This window comes from Solanum dulcamara, chromosome 2 (assembly GCF_947179165.1).
Source record: "Solanum dulcamara chromosome 2, daSolDulc1.2, whole genome shotgun sequence".
NCBI lineage: Eukaryota > Viridiplantae > Streptophyta > Magnoliopsida > Solanales > Solanaceae > Solanum > Solanum dulcamara.
In genome coordinates, this window is record NC_077238.1 from 6,787,882 (window position 1) to 6,801,886 (window position 14,005).

General features: G+C 34.0%; 2 protein-coding genes and 1 pseudogene across 5 annotated transcripts; 1 reads left to right on the forward strand and 2 right to left on the reverse strand.

Annotated features, from left to right (window-relative positions):
- The first annotated feature begins 783 nt into the window (after nt 1-783).
- On the forward strand, nt 784-9,085 carry LOC129880156 (beta-1,3-galactosyltransferase GALT1). 4 transcript variants are annotated; one of them, XM_055954068.1, is made up of 9 exons: nt 784-1,043; nt 1,773-1,965; nt 5,171-6,022; nt 6,763-6,983; nt 7,115-7,396; nt 7,619-7,747; nt 7,818-7,997; nt 8,192-8,299; nt 8,438-9,085. In XM_055954068.1, the coding sequence occupies exons 3-9, from the start codon at nt 5,263-5,265 to the stop codon at nt 8,645-8,647; spliced, it is 1,890 nt and encodes a 629-aa protein (XP_055810043.1). In that variant the 5' UTR covers nt 784-1,043; nt 1,773-1,965; nt 5,171-5,262; the 3' UTR covers nt 8,648-9,085. The 4 variants fall into 4 exon arrangements, with proteins under 4 accessions (XP_055810043.1, XP_055810044.1, XP_055810045.1 ...); XM_055954069.1 differs by having other exon boundaries at nt 1,780-1,965; XM_055954070.1 differs by having other exon boundaries at nt 784-940.
- LOC129879825 (heat shock cognate 70 kDa protein 2-like) lies at nt 3,693-4,696 on the reverse strand (annotated as a pseudogene).
- A 288-nt stretch (nt 9,086-9,373) lies between the features above and the next one.
- LOC129874877 (protein REDOX 2-like) lies at nt 9,374-13,688 on the reverse strand. Its single transcript, XM_055950259.1, has 4 exons — nt 13,278-13,688; nt 11,274-11,520; nt 10,101-10,283; nt 9,374-9,676 (listed from the first exon to the last, which is right to left on the reverse strand). The coding sequence occupies exons 1-4, from the start codon at nt 13,595-13,597 to the stop codon at nt 9,452-9,454; spliced, it is 975 nt and encodes a 324-aa protein (XP_055806234.1). The 5' UTR covers nt 13,598-13,688; the 3' UTR covers nt 9,374-9,451.
- Nucleotides 13,689-14,005: the final 317 nt, after the last annotated feature.

Sequence of the window (14,005 nt, forward strand, 5' to 3'; positions counted from 1 at the left end):
AATTTAAAATAGACTTTGAAGATTATTATATTTCGCTCCGTTTATCATCTGGATTCTTTTACTCATAATTTTTTCAAGTGAAAACTTGAAGTTATTAAAACGCATTCTTTTAAACCTTTTTTATCAAGAGTATTTTTGAATCGCGCTGATGTGGATAACACATCACTATCCACATCAGAAAAAAATTGCCACATGGATAAAAATTGTGACATCATTTTTATCATTATAAATATTATTTTCTAAAATAAAAAATAATTTCAAATTCATCTCCAAAATTAATCTTTTGAAAATGATTCACCAGAAAAAAAATCTCACCGGCCACTTTATTCAAAGTTAGTCACCGCCGACAAATTGTTTGGTTGAAATTGAATTAGAGTAAAAGTGTATTTTCCTTTTCTTTCTTGATTTTTTTAATTAACTAGAATAAATCTTAATTTTTTCCAATTTTTTATTTTTTTATCTCTTCTAAACCTTTTCATCTATTTGCTATTTAAATTTTGTTTTCTCTCTTCTTTGTTTCTTTTTCCTTTTTTTTTCTCTAATAAATCTTTTGTGTTAGAAGTGAAAAATAGAAAAATAAGTAGATGATAAAAAGAGGATAGAGAATGATAAGAACCGAAGAAGAAGTGAGGGAGGGAGGAGGGTGGGCGGAAATAGTCACGGCAGCTACAAGAAAGAAGAAGAGGAAAAGTAAATGGGAATGAGAAGATTGGAAAGTTTTCTCTTTTTTTTATAAATGTTATATTTTTCTTTTTAATTTTAATATTTTTTAATTAAAATTTTATCTTCACTTATTTTTTAAACACATGTAATCACGTATTTCATTTGATTCAGTAAATAAATGTGACATAAAATTTGTCAATAATCAAAATACTTGACAAAATCACGAATAAAAGGATTTAGGTGATAAAGAGAGACAAGTACTCCGCCATTTATTTTTGTAAGCTTCTTTCTCACGTTTGTTTTTCTTTTTAAGTGTTCACAAAATCTAAGTGTTTCTTCAACAAAACTTCTCCGGCATAATCATTTTCACCACTCTCTAGGTACGTTTTTTTTCTCGTTTTTGAATATAGAAAATGTTTGCGTGACTTTGATTTCAACTGTATGATTGTTCAAATTTTTTGACTGGAATTTTTCTTTGTTACTGTTGATTTTGCTGCTTACTTTTCAATTTTGAGCAGTTTGATCTGTACATTTCGGGAATACACTCGAATTACGCTTCGTTTTTCTCGGTTTCACAGTTTTAATGCTTTGAAGTTTGGATTTAAGTGTGATTTTTCAAGTTTTGTGCTTAATTTCTTCCAACAAAGTTCTCTTCGGTGTAATCATTCTCAGTACACTGTAGGTACGATTTTTGTTTTTCTCAGATTTGATAGTAGAAAATGTTTCCGCGGACTTTGATTTTGGCAGTGTGATTGTTTAAATTTTGAATGGAAACTGTGGATTTTGCTGCGTACTTTTCAGGTCGATCTGTAAATTTCGGGAATATTCTCGAACTTACGCTTCGTTTTTCTCGGTTTTCCTAGTTGAAGTGTTTTTAAGTTGGATTTAAGTGTGGTTTTTCAGAAAACTGTTCGTAATTTTTTCAATTTGTTTGGGTTTGCTGCTTATTTTTTCAGTTTCAAGCTCTTCGATCTGTGCATTTCGGAAATTACTTAACTTCTCCTGCATAATTGTATGCTTTGTTTTTTACATCGCTATTGGAATTAGAAAGTGTCGGTTAGTTTTTTTAAAACAGTTTCGAGTTTTAATCGGATGTTTTTTCTGTTTAGCTTTCAGGTTTAAGCTGTTCGATTTGTGCCTTGTGCTTCATATTGGAGGAACCGCAGCACTTTATGATTAATTGCTCGACTAGTGTGAATTTGCAGACCGCAATGGCATCTCCGGAGGCTGGAGAAGTGAAGTAGGGTTTTCTAGTGGAATATAGAGGAAATGTACTTGTGTGAAAACTCTGAGTATGATTAAGTAAGTTTTCCTTTTGTTTTTTCCCAAGTTTTTCCATTTTTGATTGTCTTTACGTTAGGTATTTGAACTGTTTCTTTTTTCTTTGGTGTTGTGTTTGAAATTGAGATTGAGATCTGCAGTTGAAAACTGGTGGAAACTGGCAGTTGAGTACTGATGGTTCTCGCTCATCGTGCCGATCTAAGTTGGTTTTGTCTATTGTGTTAATTGTTTATTCTGTAACTTCAGGTGCTGGCTTCAGTGGCACATCTTTGTTTAAAATTCTAATATATTGAAGAGTAAACAGAATTTAATATAGCATTTGAGTGGCTAAAATATTGGAAATAGTTTATGATTATTTATTTTCTCAGAAGACAGGGGAAGAATCTAGTATCATATTTTTATTAGCACCTACTTATTATCTATCAAAATTTCCACTCTGTTATCTGTAATTTTTACTTTGGATGTTTATTTTAGAGCATTTTCGGCTCTTCATATGCTCTAGATAAAGTTTGATGCTATTTCTTTTCTTTTCTTGATAGCCTTCAATGTTACTTTCCATTTCTTTCCACTGGTACATGATCCTGTTAATAAAAGTTAACTACGCTCAGAAAGGGAACCAGAAATTCATTAGGATGGTCAAATGGCAGGCTTATATATGTTTAGTCATTTAATGTGAGAGCCTCTTTTTTTCCTTTATCTTCAATCTAAGAATATCAGGCAGAAAAGATAATATTATCACCTTCGTATAACAAAATAGGACAGTTATGATTCATTTGTGTTTATATATATTCTTCAAATCTTTTCTCTTGACTTGGCCGGCCTTAGTGTGTTTGATAGACTTCTTTGTTATTCTTGTCTTTGCTATTAAAGTACTACTGAAACTTCTCTAAGTTGTTAGAATAGGAATAGATATATACAATCCTACTTAGAATAGGAATAGGAATAAGAATAGAAATAGTATCCTAGTTGGTAAAGGATTGTATTGTAATGTCTATAAATAGGGTCTCTGTGTAATAATATAGATACACAATTTATAAATATTTTTCTCCTATATTTCTCACATGGTATCAGAGCCTCTACAATTTTAGTAGAGAATTAAAGAGCTTCCGCTGCTGGCGGGCGGCTATTACTCATATATGCCACCCGTCTGGCCAATGAGTATATTAGCAAAAGTCTGGGTCACCGTATATCTTTTCGGTGATTATTTTCTCATATCTAATTTGCGCAGCACCGTGCATCTTTCTGATGACTATTTTTTCATATTTAATTTGCGTAGTACCGTGCATTTTTTTGGACTACTTTCTCATATCTATTTGTGTAGCACCGTGCATCATTCCGGTGACTACTTTCTCATATCTGATTGTGTACCACTGTACCATCTTTTCGGTGACTACTTTTTCATATTCTACTTGCGTAGCACCGTGCCATTTTTCTGGTGACTACTTTCTTATTTGTGTTGGGTCGTGCCATCATTCTGACTCTAACCAAATAATTTCTATTTTCCAGTAGGGTCGTGCCATTATTCCGACCCTACTCATATCATTCTCTTTCTTAGTAGGGTCATGCCATCTTTCCCACCATACTCATATAATTTTATTTCTCAGATTGTGACTATTTTCAATCATCAAATCTAATAATCCAGCGCATGAGCATGTTCCAGCCAGTTTTACAGTGACTTTCTTGTTTAAGATCTACTCATCTATTGATTCCAAGACGATTCATATATTTTTTTATCAGATTTTGAGCACTTTCCGGCAACTGCTGCATTGTGGAAAAAAAACCTAGATGGAGTAACCACCTAGTTTTGTTGCTCAGGAGGAGTCTGGTAGCCTTGTATGTCGATTGTGTAAGTCACGCTATGGTCTGAAACAATCTTCTCAGTCTCCTCCTTTGGGAATCTGCCCTTGTCATTGGTGATGGTGATCTTGAAGACCTGCTCTTTCTTGGTTGGGATAGTGGTATTTCTGGGGATCAACAGAGTCATGACATCACCAGCAGTTTTAAGTCCAAGGGAAAGAGGTGTAACATCCAACAACAACAGGTCTTGCACCTTCTCATTACCTTCACCACTCAAAATTGCAGCTTGTACAACAACACCATAAGCAACAGCTTCATCAGGGTTGATGCTCTTGCAGAGCTCCTTCCCATTGAAAAAGTCTTGCAGTAGCTGCTGAACCTTGGGAATCCTGGTGGAGCCACCAACAAGTACAACATCATGGATAGAGGTCTTGTCCATCTTAGCATCTCTCAAACACTTCTCAACTGGTTCCATACACTTCCTGAACAAATCCATGTTAAGCTCTTCAAATATAGCATGGTAATGGTGGAATAGAAATCAATACCCTCATAGAGAGAATCAATCTCAACTGTGGCCTGAGCAGTGGATGAAAGGGTCCTCGTATTAATTACATTTGTAACAAGTTAGGTACATATGACTTGTATGCACTAGCTTGAGGGGGAGTGTTAGAATATGAACAGATATATACAATCCTACTTAGAATAGGAATAGGAATAAGAATAGAAATAGTATCCTACTTGGTAAAGGATTGTATTGTAGTGTCTATAAATAGGGTCTCTGTGTAATAATGTAGATACACAATTCAAAAATATTTTTCTCCTATATTTCTCACATGTATAAACTGCAGACACTGCTTCTTGGCTGCTGCCCTTACTATTTCAATATAATGCTTGGAACATACTCTTCTGCATTCAAGTTGTCATCTTTCCCTTTATCAAAAAAGAAAGTTGGCATCCTTTATATACCAATCTCTCTGTTCAATCTATTAGCCACTGACAGGGGACTTGTATTAAATCATAAGTCCTTTAAGTGTTCAATTCATTCTTGGAAAACTATATCTGTTGATGTTCAAGAACATGCCTCCAAATTGATCATCAGCCAAGCAGTCAACTAGGTTTTATGTTTTCTTAGGCAGTGGACATGAATCTCCAATCTCATATTAGGCCTTTTTTCATCTCACCTACCATCGGTATTTGGCCTCCAAAACGGGGAACGATGTAATAGTGTGTGCCTTATTTGGTGTTCTGAGGAAACAAGCAACATTTCTTTTTGGCTTTTGCACTCTACTAATAACCTAAACTGATTTAACACTGGAGTCTGGACTCACATGATTAAGATTTGGCGCTTCAAGTTGGTTGTGCTTCTTTTCTCCACATTAGCATATGTACATAATGAGATAAGTTATTAAATTGTTAGCATCTGTTGCAGGTGCTACTGTTCTGTTGACTCTTGGGGCTCGTCTAGTCTGACATTCGTTGACTTAAGTGCTAAATGATTTTATAGTTCTATTGAGAATAGAAATGAAGAAATGGTACGGTGGTGTTTTAACTACATCCCTGCTGATGTTTTTGGTTCTGGGATACTGTGTGATGAGGAAACCTGTCAAGGAAAGCTATGTTACAAGTTCTCTCTACTTCAATACGACAAATCCTCTTGAATGGATAAATGCTATGGCTCCACCTGCAGCTCACCATCCAGAAAAAATTACTCAAGTAATATCTGCTGAAATTGTAGTCTCTGATCTCTTTATCAAGAGGAACCTGTCAGCTCTGGAGCAACAATCTTTGTCTACGTGGTATCAATTGAAAAGGTTAGCTACTCATGATCTAGTCTTACCTAATGCTATAGAGGCAGTTAAGGAAGCCACTGTTGCATGGAACAGCCTCATGAGTGCAGTAGAGAGGGAAAAACTTGATACAAATGATAGTTCAATTAAGGCAGGGAAACAGAAACAATGTCCTCATTTTCTTCGCAAAACCAATGCTACAGAACTTGATGCTAGTGGCTTGAAGTTGCGGCTTCCTTGTGGTCTGACTCAGGGTTCTTCCATCACAATAATTGGCATTCCAAATGGTCTTCTTGGGAATTTTCGGATAGATTTGACTGGTGAACCACTACCAGGTGAACCAGACCCTCCTGTTATTCTGCACTATAATGTTAGGCTCCATGGTGATAAAATAACTGAGGATCCCGTAATCGTACAAAACACCTGGACTGTTGCACATGACTGGGGTGAAGAGGAGCGCTGTCCGTTACCATCGGATGAAAAGAGTAAGAAAGGTAGTAGTTTTTTTCCCTCTTCACGTAAGGAAGTTCATTCCTTAAAATAGAAGTTCAAACTTTGTAGCTCATTTTCCTGCCTTCTTTCAACTGACTTTTTATGCTCAAGAAGCAATTGCTACATCCTCCTGTGTGCTCAAGTAACTGCAATCAAAATGTTGGACATGCCATTTTGGAAATAAAAATATCATCCTTGAAGACGACGTCACCTGTTGAGGTCTAGATCCTGCAAATGTGTGGAATTTTATTTGTGTGCTGTTGTTATACTAAACACTCTGAAGATGGTCTGTTCTCTTTAAATGCTTATATTTCTTGGAAAATTTGCTATTTTAAATATATAGGATTTCCTATTTTCTTTCCTTATCCAAAAAAAAAGGATACCTAATTCCCTTTTTTTTTTAGTCTGCCTGCCTATTACCATATTATGTTCTTTCATTGTCTCTTTCTTGTTAATATTGATAATAAAATTGTCTCCCTCTTGTTAACCAACTTATTGATTTATTTTTCTGTTGCTGCAAACCTTTTCTCCAATTTGTTAAAAGCTGATTGATCTTTTTCCTTGAATCAAAATAATTTCTAAAATTGCATCGTCTCCTTTGCACCTCTGTTTTCTCCGCTTGATGAGATTTCCCTTTTCTCTATTTGCCTCCTTTTATTATCTTTTTCAGCTTCAGTGATGTCCTCACTTGTTCACCCTGTGCTTGTTGCATTATTTCTAACATTATTTACCTTTTCGTCAGTGGATGAATTGGATCAATGCAATGAGATGGTGGGCAATGTCATGTCCTCTCGGCATGTCATTGCAACACATAAATCTGGTATGGTTCAAGATGGGGCTAAATCAAGAAAATATTTTCCTTTTAAGCAAGGATATCTCTCGGTTGCCACTCTGAGAGTAGGATCTGAAGGAATTCAGATGACAGTTGATGGAAGACACACAACATCTTTTGCTTTCCGTGAAGTAATCTTTTCCCCCATTTTTCTTTTTCTCCTCTCTGTTTCCTCAAAATTTTATCATGGATATTTCTGCATCATCATAATGGTTATCTATTTTACTGGAATCTTCTTTAATTTGGATGTATGTCTTATCAGACTTTGGAACCATGGCTCATAAGTGAAGTGAGGATATCGGGAGACATAAAATTAATTTCTGTTGTCGCAAGTGGTTTACCAACATCAGAGGATTCAGAGCATATAAACGACTTGGAAGCCTTAAAAGCAGCTCCTCTTCCTCCACGAAAAAGACTAGGTCTCTTTATTGGTGTGTTTTCTACTGCAAATAATTTTAAACGTAGAATGGCTGTCCGTAGAACGTGGATGCAGTATGATGCAGTGCGGTCTGGACAAGTTGCAGTGCGGTTTTTTGTTGGTTTGGTGAGTGATTCCCTTCTTTGTACTCCATTATGTGAAACTGCCATTGGTTTAAATGTAGTACAGTGTTCAATGACGATGCTTATTTGATCCTAATTACTGGATCTTGGGGCTTGGGTTTCAAGTGCCATAGTTCCATGTTCTGCCGCTCATTAGAAGTCACGTATTATTTTAATAACTGAAACTTCATTTGACATGTTACTCTTTGTTATGCATCTGCTGTAGCATAAAAACCAAATGGTGAATGAAGAGCTCTGGAATGAGGCTCGGACATATAGAGACATCCAGCTGATGCCTTTTGTTGATTACTACAGTCTTATCGCTTGGAAGACCATTGCCATCTGTGTTTTTGGGGTAAAATCCTGTCTCTTCCCAACTCATGGAGTATCTTATGCACCTCTTGTTGACATCGTCTATTGGACAGACAGAGGTTGTTTCTGCAAAGTTTGTCATGAAGACAGATGATGATGCATTCATTCGAGTGGATGAAATCTTATCTTCTATGGAGAGACTTAATGTGACTCGTGGATTGCTATATGGCCTTATTAACACAGATTCCCATCCTCATAGGAGTCCGGACAGCAAGTGGTTTATCAGTCCAGAGGTGAATATCTTCATCATTTATGCCATATTTCATAACCGATTTCATCCCTTATCTATTTTAGTGGTCAGCATTGGGGAAAGGCCATCTGTAATAGTAACAACACAATTCTCACTAATTTGATCATGAAATGAAGTAAACATACTTCATCTCCAGTTTCATTTGTGTATTCAATCTAATGCTCTGTTGATGTATAGGAATGGCCTGAAGAAACTTACCCTCCTTGGGCACATGGACCGGGTTATGTCGTCTCCAGCGATATAGCAAAAACGATCAGCTCGAAACAGAGAAAAGGCCGCCTAAAGGTAAAGTGAACCATCGTCTCTCTACTTATTCAACTGTCATTTAAGTGAGTGAAGTTTACATGTGAAAATGTATCATTCAGTCACTCAGGTCCTGTATCTCCTATTTAACTCTATGTTACAAGTTCCTTGAAAATGCAGATGTTTAAGCTTGAAGATGTTGCGATGGGCATCTGGATTTCAGAAATGAAGAAAAAAGGGTTGGAAGTGAAGTATGAAAAAGAAGAGAGGATTTTTAATGAAGGTTGCCGGGATGGTTATGTTATTGCACATTACCAAAGCCCTAGAGAGATGCTGTGTCTTTGGCAAAAGATCCAAGAGAAAAAACGGGCTTTATGTTGTGGCGATTAACACAAAATACTTTTCTTCTGAGTTCTGAAGGCTCAGAAGTTCCTAAAACTACGATTTGACAAACTTTAAGCTGACTTGTTCCTAGTAGCTGACCGAGGACATGTACTTCAGGTGGAATCCGTGAAATAGTTCAGAAAGAAAAGGCCGAGGTAATGCTTATACCACGTTGTTGTAGTAGTAGGTTGAATAGTTACTAGCATATTGATATTAGTAGGTGATTAGATTAGCTTGTTACATATATCACTAGAGATTGATTAGTGAAGATGTTGAGGTATCTGTATTATAAAGAGAGTCAAGTGGAGGGGCATTATACGTTGTATAGATCATGGGTACACTACATACGGTGATTATTTTGTATGTAAATCACACGATCTCTCGTACCCATTATCTTTGAATGATGGAGAGCATTCATATATCCTACAGTATATTTTGACGCTGCATTATATCTTATTAGCCATTACAAGAGAATTCCTGCCAATTCCATAACAATGTCTCTTCTGATACTGTATACAGCTATTCGTATTCTCAGTTCTTTGAGTTGATGCTTCATTTGAAAAGAGAATTTCCACCATGTTGGTTTGTGATATACTAAAAGCAAAGATAATGGAATAGTGGTTTGCTTATAATGGATTCATGCAATCCTCTTCTCGGAGCTAACTTTTGGGGTTCATTTAGGTCCAGATATCTTATAAATAACAATTTGATGGCCAGATAAAGGAAGAAAGTGAGACAAACACTCAGTATTATTGACATGTAATCACAAAAAAGCCCAAAATTGCAAAACAGAATGCTTAGCAGTAACATTTATAGTTCACCATCCCAGAATTCATCTATAGATTTGTATGGTCCATCTGGATGAACAAAAACTTCACCTTTAAATCCCCTGCATTGAGGAATCTCTTGAATCTTAGCATTTTCTTCATTGCTCAATTCCCAATCCAAAATTTGAAGATTCTCTTTCATTCTATCCTTGTTAAAACTCTTCACTAACACACTAACTCCTTGCTCATATACCCACCTCAATGCCATCTATAAATATCAAACAATACTATTCTTGTCAGCAATTTCATTTAGACGCTCGAACTAATACTTGTTCCGAACTTATACATATAATAACATATGTGTTTGCCTCAATAAGTCGTAAAACCTCAATTCTATTCCAATTGAGGCTAACATGCATACTTAAAGGAGATGTCATATTTTATGGAGTTAACTACTTATTAGACGTTTGAGAACACACATATTACTTCTTATTTTTTTAAAAAAAAATAAACTAAAAGTGTCTAATGACTAATCGAAACACTTTATTATGAATTCAGATGCTCGATTAAAATAAATCTTAATTCAAGTGTTTAAATGAAAAATTTTAAGAGGGTATCAATATATTAAACTTGAATATTACCAAATTAATAATTTAGTGTAAACACAGAGTGAATGCTTTTTTTTTTTGTACCTGTGCAATGCTCTTTTGTCTATGAAAGGCAATGCCTTTTAGAATAGAGTTTTGCATAACAGCATGATTGCCCCAAAAAGGTATCCCATTAGCTCCAAGGGGAGACCATGCACTAACATGTATTCCTTTCTCTTTGCAAAATGCTAACATCTTCTCTTGTCTCCATGTTACATGCATTTCCACCTGTCATTAAAAATTACTTACTCCGTTTTAAAAAAAATAACCTAATTTGATTTGATAAGAAATTTAAGAAAATAAAGAAGACTTTTAAATTTTGTGGCTCTAAATTAAAGTTATGTTAAATGTACCAAAATATCCTTTAATCTCAGGGCTGTAACGTGGAAAGTTGAAATTAAAGTGTTGCCAAAAAAAGAAAGAGGTCTTTTTTTAAAACAGATTAAAAAGGAAAATAGGTCATTCTTTTTGAAATAGATGAAGTAATTATTTCTCTAATCTTTGTAACTTAGTTACTGATGAGAAATATTATTGAAAATACACCTCAAAAACCATTGAAAAAGTTTCATGAAGAACAAATGAGGGTTTGAGTTTGATGAGATCTGCTTCAATTTATGTAGCAATGTTCCGATTTTAAGTGTTAAATGAGTCTTTCTTTAATCATTACTTTTTTCATATTTTAGATTGTCAATTATTATGTTTTATAATAATTTTTATATAATTTTATAAAAATATATAATTTTTATTTTTAAAAATCTAAAGATTCTACATGTGAATTTACGGTCAAAATTGAAATATGAAAAATGCAATATAAATTGTGACAGAGAGAGTATATAAATTTGTACAATAGACACTAATCTGATCAAAATAGTAACTGACCTGCTAGTAAAGGTTAAAAAACATATCGATAGTAAAGACATTTTTAGTGTTTTACACTCTGTATATAGTTTAATATTAAATCCTTCTATACATTATTTTTATGAGATGTTCTATTTGGTCCCTGATCTTAGGTGTTTGTGCACATCTGTCCCCATTCTTTGAGTTTTAAGAATGTCATACTTTCCTCTTTAGTCTGTTCGAAGAAGAAAGTTATCTTTTTTTAATCACATAATATTTTTAACGAAATAATTTATAATCACATAAATGTCTGTAGCTTAGTTTAAACCATAATTATTATTATTTGGAAAAAAATTCTTAAATTCCATACCCAATATATACCTGATTTACAGCAGGAGGAATTGTAGCATGGCTTAGGAGTTGAGAGAGTTTTGTGCAACTGAAGTTGCATACACCAATGGATTTGGCCAAACCTAATTTGTGACATTCTTCCATGGCTTCCCATGTTCCTTTTATGTCAAATGGAATTACATCCTCATTTACCACCTTTATTTCTTGGTCACTACCATTCTTCATACTCACTGGCCAATGTATATGGTACAAGTCCAAGTAATCCATCCCTAGCCTCCTACAAAACATTTTATGACATTCATGACTACAACAACAACATATTCAGGATAGTTCCATGTGTGAAATTTGAAGAGGATGGGATGTACGCAGATCATACGTACCCGTATCTTTACATTCATGATTGGATATTTGATGCATGTATTGAGTGTGTACCAATAAAAATAACAATTATATATGTTTTGTAAGTGTTTAAGCATTTTAATATCAATATTGAGTGATATTAATTTGCATAAGTGGCATATATTATTATTCTCTTTTTAGTGCATAAAAATGTCTTTCATTATCATCTTTAGTTAGTGCAAGACTGAATCATTTCATTATGTATTTTTAATCTAATTATCACTAATAAGTGGTGCACTAAATCATTTCATTATGTATTTTTTAATCTAATTATCACTAATAAGTGGTGTACTAAATCATAATGGTGCACTAAATGATGATAATGATGGCATTCTATTATTTTTTCATCTTTGTATGATTTTCTCTCCTATAAATAGAGAAGTCTTCTTTGTTTTGAAATGTAAGATAAGAGAAGAAAAAATTGAGAGAATTAAGTTAGTCTAAAAAGAGAGTTCTTATTAGTTGAAGGGAGGTGTTCTTTGTGTGGAGCTTTAAACTCAACTCTTGTCCAAAGTTTGTTGAGTTACATTTTGTGATAAGGCTGTTGTATCCTGGAGGGGACAAGTCAAGAGGACTACTGCTGGACCAGTGAAACGATTTACTGCAGTGGAGTTGAATCTCCTTAAAGAGAGCGAGATATCCGCGCCTCAGCCACGAAGTGAAGTTAATTTCTTCATTTTATTTTTCAATTGTAATTTGTAATCTTGTAATTTCACCAACATGTTTCAATTCCAAACAAGTTAAAGTTCGACTATAATATATGAATCCTCATGTCCACGTCACTTTATTTAATCATGTTTCAATCCAATATTAATAATTAAGAATGAATAACAATAATATCCATATACACTCCCTTTATTTCAATTTATGTAGTTTAATTTGATCGAATACAAAGTTTAAAAAAGAAATGAAAACTTTTGAAATTCATAATTTTAAACATGTCATAACATTTGTATAATTATAAGACTGTTGAAACATGTGATCTTAAACATATAATATAATATTTATATGACTAAAATAATACTCCCTCCGTCCCATTTTAGTTGTCATATTGCATTTTTTGAAAGTCAATTTGACTAATTTTTTAAGTTAAATTATATTACTTTAACTCAATATTATAAAGTAAAAATTAAAATTAGATATTCAACAACTATACGAAAAGAACTATAAGTTATAATTTTTTTCATATCAATATGATAAAAAATATATGTTAGTCAAAATTCATATAGTTTGACTCTCAAAAAGGAAACCATGACAACTAAAATGGGACGGAAAAAATATGTCATTAAGAAAAAAAAAATAAGAAAGTTAAATTAAATTATTTCCAAAATTAGAAAGTATTCATTCTATCTTGAATGGACTAAAAAGTAAATATTACCATATCAATTGAAGTAGGAAATACTACCATATATAGACAGAATAAGATTGCCATGACAATCTCTTTTGTAGATTAGAGAAACATAACATGTTAGATCTATCACAACCTTTTATTTTATCTGAATTTGAAATCGATAGCCGTCCTACCTTGGTAGGAGTAAGGTCTGCGTATAATTTACCTTCCCCAGACCCCACGTTGTGGAATTTCACTGGATTGTTATTGTTGTTGTTGAAATCGACAATATGAGCAAAACTTACGCGAGAGATCTTTTGAGGGCAGGAAGAACAAGGTCATGGTGTGCTTTGGTGCACCATAACTTGGAGGTAATGAAAACATCTTCACGGCTCTTAATGAGTCCGCGTCGTAACGCTTCCGCCACGGCTTTTCCAAGTGCTTCCTCAGAGCCATAGACCGCGGCGGTGTCAAAGTGTCGATAACCGGCTTCGATAGCATCGATAAAAATGGAGACTAATTGGTCAATTGGTGGTAATGTTAGTGTTGTTGGTGCTGTTCCCATGCCTATTAGAGGCATTTCATGACCAGAATTCAACATTACTCTTGGGACTAACATAGTCATATGACTAATTAATTAGTACCTATTTAATTGGAACGATAGAGAGAAGATTACACCTCGATAGTAGCAATTTTGAAATGTGTAGAGATTTTGGATGTACAAGTTAACAAACTCACCTTATCATGTTGAAGTGAGAGATTTATTGATGTGTGTGGCGGAGGTCGTACTCCCTCCGTCCCATATTAGATGGGTATTTTATTAAAAATATTTGTTTCATATTACTTGATCACTTACTAAATCAAAATCAAGATAAAATTAATTAAATTTTTTCTATTTTACCCCTACAATTAATATGACCTTTTGAATGTAACCAATTCTTAATACTAACTATTTTTATACTCTATGTATATTGCATTGATATAAACAAAGGGAGAAAAATGGTAAAGTCTTCCAATGTATTAATGATTTCTT